This window comes from Aphanomyces astaci, assembly GCF_000520075.1.
Source record: "Aphanomyces astaci strain APO3 unplaced genomic scaffold supercont1.99, whole genome shotgun sequence".
Lineage (NCBI taxonomy): Eukaryota > Oomycota > Saprolegniomycetes > Saprolegniales > Verrucalvaceae > Aphanomyces > Aphanomyces astaci.
Window position 1 is genome coordinate 155,791 of NW_009798362.1, and position 16,261 is coordinate 172,051.

Here is a 16,261-nt window from a genome sequence, read left to right on the forward strand (position 1 = left end):
AAGCGACGATTGGCCAATCGATGGAAGATCTTGCAATAACGGTAGAGCTTTTCGAAATCTCTCCATTATCATTGTCCAGTCGCCATGTCCAGCACACTGCCGCCCCTCCACAATACCGCCATCCCTGCGTCAGTGTCTAAGGACTTGTTAGCGTCGAAGGAAGGATCATCTTTGTCAGCATGGGTCAAGCGCGCGTTCAAGTCGCTGTTCGTTCTCCCGACGATTCGATTTCTCCTTGGAGCACTCTTCGGGGTGACGGCCACCGTGACGATTTGCTTTTTCCCGTTCCCCAAAGGAAAGTATATGAGTTTCGTTTGCGCGCCACTGGCCCTTATGTTTGCCTACCTCCTGGACAAGTACACCAACACGAGCGTGTGCATGGCCACGACGGCCATCAAGGTCCTCCAGGGCAAGGCAAGCTTCTCGGTTGCATGGGTCGTTTACCTCGGCATGTACTTTGGGTCGTCTTACATCATCAATGAATTCCACCACGCAATTGCCACGTCTCCTCCAAAGGATCGTCAGTACATGGAGCTCGTGGTCGAGAAACTCTACTTTGCCATGAACGAGGTACAGTAGTTCCTTCCATCTCTCTCTGATCCCAACCTTACTGTCCTCTCATGCTTCTCTTTGTGTCTAGACGGTGTCGTCCCGCCTGCAGCAAACAGCTATTGTCACCGCGTTCTTCTACGGCTTCGACCACATCCTCATCCGAGTTGTGCTTCACGTGATGGCATTTGTATGGCTCGTGCTGCTCCCGGAAATGAACCCCGCCGTCGCCATGGGCTTTTTTGGCGGCACCAAGGAGCTCAGCGGCGAAGACCGCGCTCGTTTCTGGGTCAACTTTGCCTTCCTTGTCGTGTCTAGCGTCGTGTTTCTCAAGGCCAGCGACCTTGTCCTGCGAGGGGTCAAGAAACTTTGCGCTCCCAAGCCCAAATTATGTTGCTAATAATCTAATGACAATTGCATTTTCCTGATAACGTCTCCTCAACGGGGATATACGGATAACAACGGAAGCATCCGGATAACTAACTGCAAACATGCCACCAGTGAGAGTTTGCACCAAGCACAACCAAGATGGTACAGCTGAACAGCTTGATGTGACGTGGCCTTGTCTAATGCCAGCGCGATAGAGCGACGACACGACGAGCAACCGCCTGGCAGAGAAGATGTTGGCTGGATGGACGCTCCTCGCTACCAACTGCCCAGAACTGGACTGCTGCACACCACTGATGTGTTCCCGAAAGGACAAGACCAAACTGTTGTGTGTCAAGTGCGACAAGTGGTATTCCACCGAAGAGCCTGCAGAAACGAGCGCTGCGACGCCAACTTCGAGCGCACCTCAAGGTCCTTTTCTATCGTCGTCCCAACTCCCGTCGCTCACTCGTCCACATTTCGCAATAGCAACTCCTCACCCTCCACCGCCGCCACCAGCAGCATCATTCGTGGCCGACCAGACACCGCAAGAGGATCAGGCCGCCGTATATGCAGCGCGCAAGAAGCGTCGCGATGCCACCAGCAGCAAACTTGGGGAGAAAATGTTGCAGGTACGCTCATACTCAGTGTGCAATCTCATCGTCCTCAGCCATCCTTCCGACTCCTTCATGATGACGTGGCATTAGGGTTGGACGTTGATGGGTTCAGTCTGCCCAAGGCCAGATTGCGGCACTCCATTTGTGCGAAATCGTGACACTGGTCAAGTACGTCGTCGAAAGACTGCCATCCAAGGGGGACTTGTTATGTCTAACTCGATCGCTTTAGCTTTTTTGTGTCACATGCAACCAGTATGCCATCACCGAAGAGCAAGCGGCAGAGCAACATGCCGCCGACATCGACATCGACCAACCCTCCCACGACGAGTCCTCCATCACCACCATCATGACCACCCAACCAGGCACGTCGTTCGTAGCCGCCGCAGCAGTCCAGCCTGGTAGACACTTCCACCACCACCCATCCTCCTTGGATGATCAGCTCTATCACCGCAACCAGCCTCTCATCCCCAACGGTAGCAGTGGCCGCTTCACAAGCGAAGGCCGAGCTACGAAATTCCGCCGACTTGGCTACTACCACCACCCCCGTTGACGTCACATCGACCTCCGCCGCCGCCAACTATGCGCTGCGTGCCCTCTACCATGTAAACCACAACCTCCTTCAGTGTACCTTTCATCTTCGGTGTTTGATGATTGGTCATAGAAACTGGCGGCGGCCACGGCTGCCTTGGAACAGGCGACCACAGACAAGGAAGTATGCATGCAGTCCCGTGTGCTGCGTGACGTGGCCAAGGCCATCAAAGCGCTGCACGGTGTCCAATCCGTCGCCTGAACCTCCAGCAAACGCTGTCGCATGACCGTCCTCAAAGCAGTTGGTAGTAAGTAGCCATTCGTAGGATCTGAAAGTCACTCGAAACACGTTGGTTTCGAATGTCGTCAGACTACCTGTGATACAGCAACTCTTGTCGCACACTTGGTCATGTACACTGGAATCGTCCAGATAAAGACTACGTAATGCTATTAAAGTTGTATTGTCAAATGGGTTCGTAAATTGCGGTCTGAGGATTTCAGCCCAACATAATCGGTTTGTCCCTATTAAAGGGTCAAGTAGCACACACCCTCTTGGATGAGGTAGCTGTAGCACCAAGGATGGCCACCAATGGAAGGGTGGCTGGCATTGAGCCGATCGTTAAGACAGGCGTGGGTTCCTCCTTGGTTGTCGTAGTCGTCGTGCCAAATGACTAACATCATATTTGTCGTAGTTGTGCTTCGGTTCATCGGACAAGTTTCACGAATTGCAGCAAGCCAGTCAGTACCTATTGGATCGTGTCCAGAAGAACGAGTACGATGCCAAGAAGTTCCAAGTGACGATGGTGGATCTGCACAGAAAGCTGCGAGAAGGGCAAAAGGGGGTGGAACGCATGGCCGATGGCGGCCGACCTGCTTCGATGGGAAACCCAAGAACTCAAGCGACCCAAGCACACAATCAACGATCTCAAAGCGAAAGCCAGGAAGGACGTCGAGGACATGCAGGTCAAACGGGCACACCAGACCCAAGAACGTGTGTTATTGCTTGGAAATATCGTCAAAAGCGGTACGATCTGTCGAACATCTTGCAGACAAACTCATCCACCGTTGCTTAGGGGTCATCAAGCAACGCACGATGCGCGTGTTGTGGAGATAGAGCAAGGGGTCGCACTCGCACGTAACGCTCGTCGTAGCGTTCCGTGAGTACGGCGGGATCGAACTCGTGACGATGAGAGATTTGGCGCGGACTATTTGTCATGGTCTTGACCAGTGGCGGTTTATAGTCGACATACCCGCCTTCCACTCGGGCGACGCCAGGTATCGCATGCGCTTGCCCAACTTGATCGTGGTCTACTGGGCTTTGGAATGATGTGGTGGAACCATCTGGAGAGCTGTTTCATGTCCGCGACCTTCACATGATGTGAAGGTGATGATGTGAATCACATCATCATCGTCAGGTTTTTGGCTTGCTCAAATGTCCTCAACTTATAATTAAATCGATGACCATATGTACTTACTTTTCTTACTTGTATACTTGTACTACGTAGTTAGTACTTAAGTACGTAGTATCAGTTTTTACCACTTTTTTCGCCAATTCCGAAAATGGACAGTACTTTCAGGAAAATATGCCTAACGTTATTATCAACATGAGTTGAATTGCAGGCATTTGAACACAAATGTCAAGTCATCAAAAACACGAAACCTCTATAAAATAGTGTGCTTATTTAAGACGTATGCTTTAATACTCGTTTTTGTATACAGTACTACAATGTATCAATAAATAGAGGCTTCCTCTCTGATTGGTGCATTCACTTAAGAACGCTCCATGATTGGTTCGTTGTCATACATCTTAAATACATATACGTCTTAAAGTGGCATTTTACGTTACAAAAAAATCATACTACTGTACTTTCTACTGTACTCCTGGACTTAACAGTAAGATTCAAAATCCAAGATTGGATTACCGTAGTGTAGTTATTCTTATCCATGAGTACGTACTATTAATTACTAGAAGTATATAATAATTACTACTAACGTTAGTAGTAATTATCAGTTACTTGGACGTATCATTTTCTCTAGACCCCCTATGTTTTCAGGGAATGGGGGGTATCACCATAAACTGTGCCTTCTCATATCATACTTTGACGCCACCCTTGGATCGCATCATGGCGACAAGCTTGCCGCGCATCCTGGTGCTTGGCGGCGTGGGCATGATCGGGCGAAACTTCGTCAAATACTGTGTGGACAATGACCTCTGCAGCTATATCCGTGTCGCGGACAAGTCCATGCCCGAGATCTCGTACTTTAGGTACGAACGACGACAGTCCTCCATGCGTCATCCTGCGTCTTCCTACCGCATTGAGTTGTTGACATCATCATGACAGTGAACGGCACAAGGCAGCGTTTGCTTCCGACATTGTCGAGTACGTGCAAGCCGACTTGACCCGGGATGCGCATGTAGATCGCGCGTTCAAAGCGGACACCGGGCCCTACGACTATGTATTCAACTTGGCGGGCGAAACCAAGTGCGGCCAAGCCGAGTCCGTCTACAGCTCCAAGGTAGAACGGCCCCACTCCCTTAGGCATCCATAACCTCCCATCCATCTGCGTCTCTTCTGTCTCCCCCACGCTCTTGCTCATGCATGCCTCCATAGTGCCGCGACTTGGCCGTGAAATGCGGTACTTCTCCATCCTCCATGCCATGTGTTTGTTCCTACAATTCCTTAGCCAGGAAAGCCCGGGACATGCACGTGAAGACCTTTGTGGAAGTGTCCACCGCCTACGTATACAAGTCTCAAACGAAATCGCCAGCCGACGAGCGCGCCAAGCTGGACCCGTGGACCCTCCAGGCCAAGTACAAGCTCCAGGTACGACGCCATCTGTAACAATCTCTTGTCACTCCATGCATTGTATATAATATATATATATAAACATATCACATAGTATAATATTTTGTATTATATATATATATATATATATCAAATATTATATATTTATATATATCACACATTATATATTTATATATAGCGTAGTTTATATTTATATAAAACATATACTTCGAGTATATATATATATATATGTATCACATAGTATATATATATATACATATCACATATTGTACAGTATATATGCATCTTCAAGGCCTCTGACATGATGCTTGGATCAGGCAGAGGAAGAGTTGCGCGCTCTGGACGACCTCCACGTCGTGTTTGTCCGACCTGCGACAGTGTATGGGTCGGGGGACGTCGGCGGTCTCATGCCGCGACTGGTGTGCGCCGCCGCGTACTCTGCGCTGGGCGAGAAGATGAAGCTGCTGTGGGATGGGGAAATGCGTGTCAACACTGTAAGGATATGGAACGAGGATGAGATGATGATGTAACTAGGTGCACGTGCTGGACGTATGCAAGGCTCTGTGGCATGTGGCTCGAGTTGGAGCCCCCCACGAAGTGTACAACCTGGCCGACAAGTCGGATACTAGTACGTACTAGTAGATACGACAACTAGTAGATACTAGTATGTATGTATTAGGTCAACGCTCGATCAACCAGTTGGTCGAGGCCTTGTTCGGCGTCGAGACGGGGTTTGTGGGCGTGTTGGTGTCCAATCTGGCCAAGGTATTAACTACCCAATGGTCGTTGGTTGTCGTTTTCGTGGCCATTTGGACATGTACGACCTAATACTACGACATTTTTAGTTGCGACTGGACGATGTCGTGGACACTGCCAATGAAAAGCACATGAAGCCGTGGTCTGATCTGTGCCACGTACGTCCCTTCTATCGTGGCCATTTGGCGATATATATATATATTGTCGAAAGGCTGATACGAATGAAATATATTAGGCCCACGGCGTGACCAACACGCCGCTGACGCCGTACATGGACAAGGAACTACTGGGCCACAACCACTTGTACGTGGACGGGACCAAGATCGAAACCACTGGCTTTGAGTATACGTATCCTTCCGTAAGATCTGTTTACACACATTCCCATTCTCATAGTATGATGGCAGGTGCAACTGGATCAAGTGCGGGCGCTCGTGCAAGATGCCATCGACCAACGCATGTTCCCACCCGTGCTGGCCTAAGCGATATATCTGAATGAATGGACAGCATCGCACCCACCTTGAGGACATGTGACACTGTTGAACCTGAATGCTTGGTTGTGCCAAGGCTGTAGACTTCACGTGGGGTGTGTGTGTAGTCGTGAATAATAATAATATTGGTTCCGCCTGCACAAGATACACCAGCACGACAATCAATGCGATAACGTTAGGCCAATAGAGACGATGGTGACAGATATACTTATCTGCGATAACGTTAGGCCAATAGAGACGATGGTGACAGATATACTTATCTGCGATAACGTTAGGCCAATAGAGACGATGGTGACAATATTTGTCGCCGTGATCACGATGCAGTTGGTAAAGCAGCCGCCGTGGATATCATGCAGAAACAACGCCAGACGTTTGGGGCGTGTGGAGTACAGTAACCTTATATACTGGTACTATGTATTTATAGTATATATACTAGACACAATTTGGGTGTGTGGCATACTAGTAATATTGACTTGATCTTTGTATGTGATATTTCAAAATACCTACGAGATAATAATTATATTAAATCTTAACGGTTTATACACACCGAACTCGGTGAATGGAGGCTGCTCTATGAGAGAGATGCGGTATTGACTACAATAATACATGACTTATAGATATATACAAGTAGTAGATGTACAGGCCGCGAGGGTTGCACCTTGACATGGCCCTGTACGAGACAACAGGGGCTTTGACTTGACACCACGACACAAGACTACTAACACCTAGCTAGCTGTACATATAAGAGTATTCGACGGTTAAGCAGTGTATATAAGAGTATTGGAGGCTTAGTGTATGCAAAGCTGGCGCATTTTAATAGTCTGGCGGGTGGCTGGCTTGGTTCAGACCTCGACGCGGCGTACGCGGAAACGAATATCTCTGGAACAAGGAATAGTTTACTCTCCCTAAAATAATTGTGAAGCAGCGATCAAAGAGGAGCTCTCACCCCATGAAGTAATCAAATTTACAACAATAATTGAACCAATTCAAAGGCGCACCTGACAAATGTTTCGGAACAGAGTATTAACGTTAGTAGTACTACTATTAATAACAATTGAACCAATTCAAAGTCGTACCTGACAAATGAATCGGAACAGAGTACTGTACTAGTATTACTATTTGCGAATTGACCCTGAGGTCCTAATTTGGGTGAAAGCGACATCTTACAGGTAATAAGTTCCAACTAACGTTAACAACAGGGGTTAATATATTATTAACGTCGATACCATACACCGCGCAAAAGAGATAACTACTTTGAACGAGGCGGCCAACCAAGCAGTAAATAGTGTGTGGTGTTTTCGTGTTTAGATTAGTGTCGTCGATATGAAGCATCGAGAGTCGAGATTGAGTGACCTTTACTAGGCGGTACACTAGTAGGTACTGTAACTAGTACATGTTAACGGCGGCCCCCGCGCTGGCGCGCGCTGAGCTCCATCACAACGTCGTCGTCAAAGTTGTAATGTGCACACGTGAGCGAGTCTTTGAGAAAGCCGACGACAGGCGCCTTGATCTGCTGCTTGGCGACGGGCATCCCTGTGGCTTCATACACGCGGGTCTTGACATCTCGAACCAGAGTCAGGATATCCACATCAAGAATGAGCGTCTGCCCCGCCAGCTTCCACTGCGAGTTGTCTGGCTCGTACGGCACCGTCACACATAGTCGCACTGGGCCCTGAAATGATACAAGCCCCATCATATTGTGGTGTGTGTCTAAACTGGAGCGACTCGTGGAGAATACTGAATGAATCCACACAACCAAATAAGTAAATGTACACAAGAATCATCGACGCAGAAGGATTGAGCCAATCAGATGGTTGCAGGAAACGTCGAATTAGTGTGTGGTTGCAATAATTAGTGTGATTATTCCAAGCAACCCACCTTTGTACATACAACATTCAGTACTACAAAGAATCGATCGATTTGACGATTCAGCGCAAAAGTAGTCCACATTTTGGGTACAACGACAATATGTACATGGCAAACATCACCATCATCCTCCATATTTTTCACACAAAGCACAACATACCGGTCGCTGGGCCGCCCATTCATCTTCTGGCAGCAAGATCACTCCGTCTACACGCTGCCGCTTGGCGGGCGGTTGCGTTTCGGAGGTCGATCCGTCCGCCGTCGGGGCAGGTTGGGACGGCGGCGGCGGCGGGACGGCTGTCGGCAGCGGAATCACCATCCCACTCACAAGCGGCATGCCCATGCCCGCCATCCCCACCGGCATCGGCACGCCCAAATGCGGCGGCAGCAGCGGATGCGCTCTCGGGGGTGCCTGAGCCACCACACCTTGTGCTGGTGCTGGCTGTGGCGGCGGTGGAGGTGGCGGGGGCGCAAAGCCTGCGGGGGGCGGCAGACGCGGCGGCGGGGGTTTCTGAGACGGGGGGATGTGGTATGCGACAGGGGGTGGATTATTGCCTCTGGCCTGCGTTTGGACGGGGAGGTACTGGTGCTGTCCGTCGTCGTCGTCCTGCGGCGGCGGGGGGGGCGCGGGGTGCTGCGTCGCATGCACGAGCCTGGCCTCGTCGTCGGCGGAGGACGTGAAGATGTCGGATCGCTTGGTGGCGAACCGCTTGAAGTTGTCGGCGATGGCAGACCCTGGGGCGAATGGCGTGTCTTGCACCTTCTGCAGGTGGCGCGCCTTTTCTTCGCGGTACTTGGGCGCTTGCAGGAGGATGCGCATGTGTTCATTAGCTTGCTCCGAGTGAATCGTCTGGCCGTCCACAGACGTGATGTGTACGGACGGCGCCGTGGTGGCCGCCCCCCGGGGCACATAGTCTTCCACAACCTTGAGTTCCGCCGGCCGCTCCTCGTCCTCCACGTCCATGTCCATATCGTCTTGGTTCAACGCATCAGCTTGATGAGATGAAGTAGATGCTGGATCGTTTTCCAGGTATGGCAACGGATCGCCGGCGCCGGTCGCGTCGTCCACGTCAAACGTGATGGTTTCCACCACCACAAAGTCATGCCAGTCGATCTGCAGATACGCGATCTTATCCACATCGGTCTCCATGGCCTCGCGCCGCTGCGCCTCTTCTTCCCGCCGCATCCACTCGTGTTTGTGCACACATCGGTCCAGCACGTGCATGCGATTGACGCCCGCCTCGAGAGCATCCATCAACGGGTTGGACACGTTAAGACCTGTTTTGTTTTTCGCGTGGTGTGCCTTGGCCGTCAGAATCTTGGCATAACTCTCCACGAGGAACGTAAAGTACGCAAACAACGGATGCGTCGGCTTGAGAAAGTCAAACTGAGGGTTGCGCTGCTCCCGCGTCGCCAGCCCAGACAAGAACGGCTTCCCGCTCACGGCCGTGTACTGCGCAGTCATGTACATGATCTCCTGGTCCAGAGGCGTCAGCGTCGGGTGTTTCTGCTTGAACTGCTCGTCGGCGGGTGGCGCATCCAAGTTGGTGTTCTTGTCCTTGAGGTTCTTCAAACTCTTGCTCACCACGGCCTCCACGGGCTTCTTGGCCACGACGCCTTCTTCGATGGCGGTTGTCGTCGTCGTGTCGTCGGGCTCTGCAGCCTTCTCGACTGATGCTGCGTCCTTCGTGTCACCTTGGGACGCCCCTTCCTCCGTGTCCTTGGCAGGAGCTGGAGCTACTGGCTCGGCAGTCTGGGCTTCGAACTCGGCCACCTTATGTTCGTAGTACGCGTTGTACGGGTCGGACGCCCGCAGGAAACTAAACTTGGCCGAGATGACCTCGCCTGCGATCTTGCGCTCAAAGCTGCGTCCATTCCTTGCCACGAACTGCGCCGTCTTGTCCACCACAGCGCGGATCTCTGGTGGTGGGACGATCAATCCTGTCACTCGGCCGTGCACGGCGGCGGCGGCATCGCCAGCACCCGGACCTTCTTCCGCCATGTTCCTTGCCCCAAATGAACCCAGGAATGGGGCGTGATTGGACCATTTTCCACCACTCCTCCCTGGAATGCACCTTCAAGTAAGCCAAGCGGATTGGATAAAATGAACATCATTTCGTTTATTTTAGCCAATCATACTGTATCATACGATTTCGAGCTTCGTGCAAAGGATACGCAGGATACGCAACAGGATGGCGGCAGGGCGGCTTCGCCCTTCAACGCATGAAGGGGCCCAATGCTGTCAAGCTTAACTCGACATAGACTTCGGGGATAACCATACCGTACCCGTATCGCATGAGTGCGTCATTGTTCACTGGTAATGATCCCAGTACAAAGTTGATGGATTAGCGTGCAACTGCGCTATTCCTGGAGACGCGGCGATGGTACGTGTTGCGACGTGCATTGAGGCATTGCAATCGAAGAGATTTCTTCCTCCACCCTTAACGTCGCCATCACGACGCATGAGAACTACAACCAGCATGAACATAAACCCCACCGGAACTTTACATGTCATGGACATCGCACCCCCTTGCAACACTCAGCATAATGCACACTTTTCGCATTAGCGTCTACCGTTAGACTACTACTTCTCGGTCATTTCATAGATCTGCTTACCCTGCTGCATGTCCATGTCTCCTAGCAGTGCCGCCACTTGATCTGTCGTCATGACCGCCCCCCCTTCCGCCTTGTCAGCATGCTCCTCGTCTCCTTTGCCCACCACCGTCGCGGCACCTTCCAGCGGCGGCGGAAAGCTCAAAATCACCTTCTTCCCATTCAGCGTGTCTCGCAGCAACAAGTTGGCGGCGCGAAACACGTCCAACTTGCCGCCCTTGGAGTGGAACCCTCGCTGGGCCGCATACGCTTCCGACACGGTGAATGGCGACCAGTCTACATCAATCCATCATATTCATCGCCTCCATCATGTTCATCGTCTCCATTACCATCATCTTCGTCGACCTTGCGCAGCTTGTAGACATGCTGAAGCGTGGGCGTGGCATTCTCGGCAATGAATCGGATGGCCGAGTACGGTTCCCGCGTTTGTGCGATCGGGTAGCTCCCAAACAAGATCTGGTCAAAATAACCATGCATCAAAGTGCGCTCCATCATATAATAATGTTCATCGAACAAAAACAGATAAAAATAACACAATCAACCCACACATTCCACAAATCTCATATATATAAAAATAATATATATATACATATATAAAAGCAGTACATATATACCATGTATATATATATATACATATATACAAGCAGTACATATATACCATGTATATATATATATATATATATACCAGCAGAACATATATACCATGTATATATATATATATATATATACCAGCAGAACATATATACCATGTATATATATATATTTATTATAGTATAGTATATATATTTACTATTGTATAGTATATATATTTGCTATAGTATACATATTTACTATAGTATATATATATATATATATATATATATATATATATAGTTACATACCTGCAACGCCAGGGGAATCCCAAAGCGCGGAAACACCACGCCGGGGCAGTCGCAAAAGCACACTTTTGAAATGTCGTCTCGTCCTAACATCTCTGGCCGATCGAAAAAGTGCGTCTGGAAGTGCTTCGTGTGGCCGGGGGTGGCCGACACGGACACGAGTTTCTTGCCAAACATGCCGTTCAGAAACGAGCTTTTGCCCACGTTTGGCTCCCCCACCTAGTACGTACATCCAGATTCACTATCGCAGAATACAGTACACGCGCTTAATGTCGTCGCATATATATATATATATGCACACATTAGGCCGTCGACAGAACCGGGTGGGAATATATATATCTCCGCCACCGCCACACAGTCACGGTCGCTACACCACAGCTTCCGCAGCAATCATCCATACCCCCCCTCTCTCTCAAGACCACTTCATCTTGCACCATGAAACAATGGCATTCACATAACCACAACAGTCGTTCCCGTGCATGTTCATATGGACGTACGAGGCCGACCATGAGCGTGCCCGCGTTCAAGTCTTCGTCTCTTCCTTTCTTGTAGCTCGTATCTTCACTCAGCCGTCCGATCGTAGTCAACAAAACGGTGTTGCTCTCGTCCACCCGATCCCGGCTGTACGTGAGCACGGGCACGTTGTACAGGTCTCGGATGTACTTGACCCACAGGTCCACGCGTTCTGGCGCCACAAAGTCGCACTTAGTGAGCAAGATTAGCACGCGCTTGGTCGGATGGTCGTCCTGAATGTGCTGAATCAGTCGGTGGCTGAGATGCAGCAGCGGACAGCGCGAGTCGGCGAGGTGTACGAGCACGTTGGCCTTCTCAATCACGCGCCACAGTTGCCGCCACACTTGCAGGTTTCGCTCGTACGAGTTGATCTCCCATGCGTTCACGCCGCTGTCTGGAATGCTGCATATAGAGGGGGCGGTAGGGGCGGCTTGTTGGCGCCGCTCGACGCACGTCTGATGCAACTGCAGAAGCCACTCGCGGAACGCGTCTTCTTCGGCCATCGCCAACTCGTCCGGACTCGTGTGCTTGGACCAATGGGGTCGGAGGGGAATCGGAGGCTGGTTCCGCACGTCTGTCAGTCCATATGCATAAATCGACTGCGAGTTGCCGCGGTCGTCCGCCAACGCGCGCGTGGCGTCCTTCTTGCGCGCGTCAATCGCCGCCTGCGGCTCCTTTGCAAAGATCGTCCGCAAATCCCCTGAAAAACCCACGTCTGTCGACATGTATTCGATCGGTGGAGGCCCGACGGGTTGTGGCGGCGCGGATGACGCGAGGCCCGCAAGCGCGTCGCGCTCGGCGTTGTACTTGGCTTCTGCATGCAGCTCCTTTTGCGCCTTCTTCTCCCGTTTCGCTTGGAGCTAGAGTAGGTTGATGATGTCATGAGGAATCCAGAGGCTGTGGCGGTGCCATGGACTCACCTGTTGCTTCTTGAGCTTGCCGCTAAACGGTTTGCCTTTGGTCATGTCTGCTTGTTGTTCTCTTCAACCTATCAAACCCGTCGACTCCCATGCAAAAAGTAGTACTAACGCATGATTTAGTAATACTAGTGACAAATGTCCAGACGTTAAATGTAATATTCCCAACCAAATATAGTACTACTACAGAACTACTACAATGATCTAATTGGCTGGATTATGAAACGGTCCATGTGACTGATGCCGCCAATAGCACGCACGCACATATACATATACGTGAACCCATTGTGCCCCAGCACAACACACAATCAGCTTCGTAAGGAGCTTCCAACACATGACACATTGGACACGAAAGTCCGTCCCACTTCTCCCGCCCCCCTGATTGCATGCATGTAAAAGTGCTTACTTGCACATACAAACTCCAAGTCGTCAACACACTTTACGTTGCACTGTTAGCCAATACTGTAAAATGTCACGCCTGGCCAACTTTCTCCATTTTCAAACAGAGAACTCGCTGCTCCTACATCATGGCCGCCTTCCTTCTCATCGCGATCCTCTTCTACGTGATGGCCTCGTTCATGGCCGCTGTTGCGGGCACCAACGTGAACGCCATCGTGACCCCAACACACGTTAGCGTCCTGGGCGTTCCAGGGGTGTTCACAGCGCCCCCTGGGCCCAGCTGCGTCGGAAAGGACGCTGCACTCGCCGGCGTGGGCGCTTGTCCTGGTCCCCAGCCACGTCTTGAGTTCGGCTCGACGTGCCAGGCCCTCCCGAACACGACCCCTCTTGTCATGGGCTGTGTGTCGGTGAAGTCGCCAGCAGCCCCACGCGCGACGCCCACGATGGCCGCAGCAACGACTCGACCACCTTTGCCGATGTCGACCACTTCAATGCCACCCCACACGACGAGACCTGCTGCCCCGACCACCAAAGGACCAACGACGTCACCGTTGCAGTCAACCTCTCCACGAACGACCTTGAGTGTTGGAGTCACATCGCCACCTCCATCGACGACCCCTCTTCGAACAACTGAAGAGATCCGCACAACGAAAAGTCCAACGTACTTGCGTTCCACGGTGATCCCATCCCCAACAAAAGCTCGTCCCAAGCCCATTTGGTCGTGGGTGGTTGTGGGGGTAGTGGTGTGTGGTGTGGGGCTGATGGGGTGCGGCGTTGCCAAGTGGCGTCAAAATCAAACCACTTCGTCACCCCCTGGGGATGGACATGCTGCTGACATGTATCACATGGCGGCAACCCCCACAGGCAATGTCCCAGTGCCGTGGCTTGACGTCCCTAACACGTGGCGCAATGGCATGGCCCCCATGGACAGCATAACAGAATGGGATGCTCGGGACGGGGAGGGGAACGACGCCCTCGTGCTAACGCCTCGCGAAAAGATCCCCTGCCTTGACGCCATCGGCAGCTACGAAGATCAGCGGGGATGTGGCAGCATTTCGTCCAACATCAGCAGTCCCCGACGATCGTCGTCAGTCTGCAGCGACGTTGCCACCGTTGAAACCGTCGGCAGCTCTGAAGATCAAAGGGGGTGGGGTAGTGTGTCTTCGAACACCAGCAGCCCGCGAAGGTCATCCTCCGTCGGCAGCGACGTCAGCAGCGATGGCCAGAGGGGGTGGGGTAGTGAGTCTTCCAACACCAGCAGCCCCCGACGATCTTCGTCTGTCGGAAGCGACGTCAGTAATGCCCAGAGGGGGTGGGGTAGTGAGTCTTCCAACACCAGCAGCCCCCGACGATCTTCGTCTATCGGAAGCAACGTCAGCCATGGCAAGAGGGGGTGGGGTAGTGAGTCTTCCAACGCCAGCAGCCCCCGAAGGTCATCCTCTGTCGACAGCGACGTCACGGACAACTCAAGATGGTCGTGATGACTGCCTTGAACTTCCCCGTGCCAACTCCAACGCGACTCTTTTCTCCGTGCCACGACCATCCGTGACGTACGATGTTGAATTGAGTCGCGTTGTTTTGTGTACACTTTAGTTGTGTTGTTGCGTGGAGGACACACCAACGTCCACGTTCGAACGTCGTTAGGAAGGAGGCCAAGATCTCTTTAGGGGAATGTAAGCTAACAGCAGGTCATAGTTGGGCATAGCTATCATGATTGTACTTTTAAAGCTATTGGAAAGGATGGACGATTGTTTATTGTTGTCGGGGTGGGCATAGACACAATTAGACACAATACACTAGCAAATTGGACTACGTACGAAAGCACACATTGTACGACGTACGGTAGTATTTTATAGTAACGAGACGCCTCAAGTATGGAAAACTATGCATATGCACAAGTGTGCATTCCAGATATCGACAGTTTTAGCCTTCTTCACTCACTTGGTATTGCTGAATCAAGCTTCCGCCCATTGTCCAATAACCATTATCTAATTTTCATAATAATTGTACAGAAGTACATGCACTTCTAACTAATTTTGCTTCTCGTGGCCAATATCGCTTCATAGCGCCTCCTAGAAGAGTCGATAGAATTGCCACAATTTCTCCCACCCTCTCCAACGTGGTGATATTATGATACTCTTTCGTTCCGTCCTAAAATATCAAAAAGCAGCGCCATGTCAAGCATTGGTCATTCTTGCGAGAAGTAGACGACACTGTACTGCATGATTGACGATGGTCGTCCTAAGTCAATGCGCTGCTGCATGGATTAAGGGGCTTTTGATTCATGTGTTTCTTCATGTTTAGTGGAGTGGATTTGTAGCTTGAATTAGTTTGGGGTTCAATGTCAGGCACATGTGCGTAGATCATGAACATCAAATTCGTACGTGGATGGATACTTGAAGCACCATGGTTACTAATATCTGCAGTGCTTCAATTGGCTGGATTGTGAAACGGTCAACATGATGTACGACAGACACTCTGACACAGCTGTGGTTCATATCCATAACGTTATGCGCAAAACGAGAACCCATTGTGCCCAAACACAACACACTAGCCGCCCACCAACAAGTCTCCAACGCACATCACATGGACACGAGAGCTCGTCCCAGTTCCCCGTCGCTTTACATCGAGCTGCATTCATTGCTGGTATATACAGTACATGAGCTTACTTGCACATACAAACTCCAAGTCGTCAACGCACTTTACGTTGCACTGTTAGCCAATACTGTAAAATGTCACGCCTGGCCAACTTTCTCCATTTTCAAACAGAGAACTCGCTGCTCCTACATCATGGCCGCCTTCCTTCTCATCGCGATCCTCTTCTACGTGATGGCCTCGTTCATGGCCGCTGTTGCGGGCACCAACGTGAACGCCATCGTGACCCCAACACACGTTAGCGTCCTGGGCGTTCCAGGGGTGTTCACAGCGCCCCCTGGGCCCAGCTGCGTCGGAAAGGACGCTGCA

General features: G+C 51.1%; 8 protein-coding genes across 12 annotated transcripts in view; 6 read left to right on the top strand and 2 right to left on the bottom strand.

Moving 5' to 3' along the window:
* The first annotated feature begins 54 nt into the window (after window positions 1-54).
* Window positions 55-980, top strand: H257_17167 (hypothetical protein). Its single transcript, XM_009845854.1, has 2 exons — window positions 55-570; window positions 641-980. Exons 1-2 carry the CDS (start codon window positions 85-87, stop codon window positions 947-949), a joined length of 795 nt encoding a protein of 264 aa, XP_009844156.1. The 5' UTR covers window positions 55-84; the 3' UTR covers window positions 950-980.
* Window positions 981-1,061: 81 nt separating this feature from the next.
* H257_17168 (hypothetical protein) lies at window positions 1,062-2,528 on the top strand. 3 transcript variants are annotated; one of them, XM_009845856.1, is made up of 7 exons: window positions 1,062-1,080; window positions 1,134-1,347; window positions 1,405-1,547; window positions 1,623-1,700; window positions 1,762-1,930; window positions 2,013-2,134; window positions 2,194-2,528. In XM_009845856.1, the coding sequence occupies exons 1-7, from the start codon at window positions 1,078-1,080 to the stop codon at window positions 2,320-2,322; spliced, it is 858 nt and encodes a 285-aa protein (XP_009844158.1). In that variant the 5' UTR covers window positions 1,062-1,077; the 3' UTR covers window positions 2,323-2,528. The 3 variants fall into 3 exon arrangements, with proteins under 3 accessions (XP_009844158.1, XP_009844159.1, XP_009844157.1); XM_009845855.1 differs by having other exon boundaries at window positions 1,064-1,080; window positions 2,010-2,134; window positions 2,194-2,503; XM_009845857.1 differs by having other exon boundaries at window positions 1,762-2,134; window positions 2,194-2,527.
* A 390-nt stretch (window positions 2,529-2,918) lies between these two features.
* On the top strand, window positions 2,919-3,174 carry H257_17169 (hypothetical protein; the record flags this gene model as incomplete). Its single annotated transcript, XM_009845858.1, has 2 exons — window positions 2,919-3,084; window positions 3,134-3,174. The coding sequence occupies 2 exons, from the start codon at window positions 2,919-2,921 to the stop codon at window positions 3,172-3,174; spliced, it is 207 nt and encodes a 68-aa protein (XP_009844160.1).
* A 972-nt stretch (window positions 3,175-4,146) lies between these two features.
* Window positions 4,147-6,258, top strand: H257_17170 (hypothetical protein). Its single transcript, XM_009845859.1, has 10 exons — window positions 4,147-4,326; window positions 4,403-4,577; window positions 4,673-4,697; window positions 4,746-4,885; window positions 5,185-5,361; window positions 5,402-5,495; window positions 5,547-5,632; window positions 5,713-5,781; window positions 5,859-5,981; window positions 6,028-6,258. Exons 1-10 carry the CDS (start codon window positions 4,184-4,186, stop codon window positions 6,100-6,102), a joined length of 1,107 nt encoding a protein of 368 aa, XP_009844161.1. The 5' UTR covers window positions 4,147-4,183; the 3' UTR covers window positions 6,103-6,258.
* Window positions 6,259-7,313: 1,055 nt separating this feature from the next.
* Window positions 7,314-10,031, bottom strand: H257_17171 (hypothetical protein). Its single transcript, XM_009845860.1, has 2 exons — window positions 8,138-10,031; window positions 7,314-7,783 (listed from the first exon to the last, which is right to left on the bottom strand). The coding sequence occupies exons 1-2, from the start codon at window positions 9,977-9,979 to the stop codon at window positions 7,508-7,510; spliced, it is 2,118 nt and encodes a 705-aa protein (XP_009844162.1). The 5' UTR covers window positions 9,980-10,031; the 3' UTR covers window positions 7,314-7,507.
* Window positions 10,032-10,104: 73 nt separating this feature from the next.
* On the bottom strand, window positions 10,105-12,984 carry H257_17172 (hypothetical protein). Of its 3 annotated transcripts, XM_009845861.1 has the most exons (6): window positions 12,902-12,984; window positions 11,966-12,841; window positions 11,472-11,687; window positions 10,920-11,046; window positions 10,594-10,866; window positions 10,105-10,446 (listed from the first exon to the last, which is right to left on the bottom strand). In XM_009845861.1, exons 1-6 carry the CDS (start codon window positions 12,944-12,946, stop codon window positions 10,289-10,291), a joined length of 1,695 nt encoding a protein of 564 aa, XP_009844163.1. In that variant the 5' UTR covers window positions 12,947-12,984; the 3' UTR covers window positions 10,105-10,288. The 3 variants fall into 3 exon arrangements, with proteins under 3 accessions (XP_009844163.1, XP_009844165.1, XP_009844164.1); XM_009845863.1 differs by having other exon boundaries at window positions 10,594-11,046; XM_009845862.1 differs by lacking the exon at window positions 10,105-10,446 and having other exon boundaries at window positions 10,497-10,866.
* A 441-nt stretch (window positions 12,985-13,425) lies between these two features.
* Window positions 13,426-14,778, top strand: H257_17173 (hypothetical protein; the record flags this gene model as incomplete). Its single annotated transcript, XM_009845864.1, has 1 exon — window positions 13,426-14,778. One exon carries the CDS (start codon window positions 13,426-13,428, stop codon window positions 14,776-14,778), a length of 1,353 nt encoding a protein of 450 aa, XP_009844166.1.
* Window positions 14,779-16,087: 1,309 nt separating this feature from the next.
* H257_17174 (hypothetical protein) overlaps window positions 16,088-16,261 on the top strand; it is a gene marked incomplete at both ends in the record, with an annotated part of 3,561 nt that continues 3,387 nt past the window's right edge. Inside the window, one exon of the mRNA XM_009845865.1 lies at window positions 16,088-16,243. Within this exon, the coding sequence (XP_009844167.1) occupies window positions 16,088-16,243 (156 nt within the window). The remainder of the gene's footprint in view (window positions 16,244-16,261) is intronic.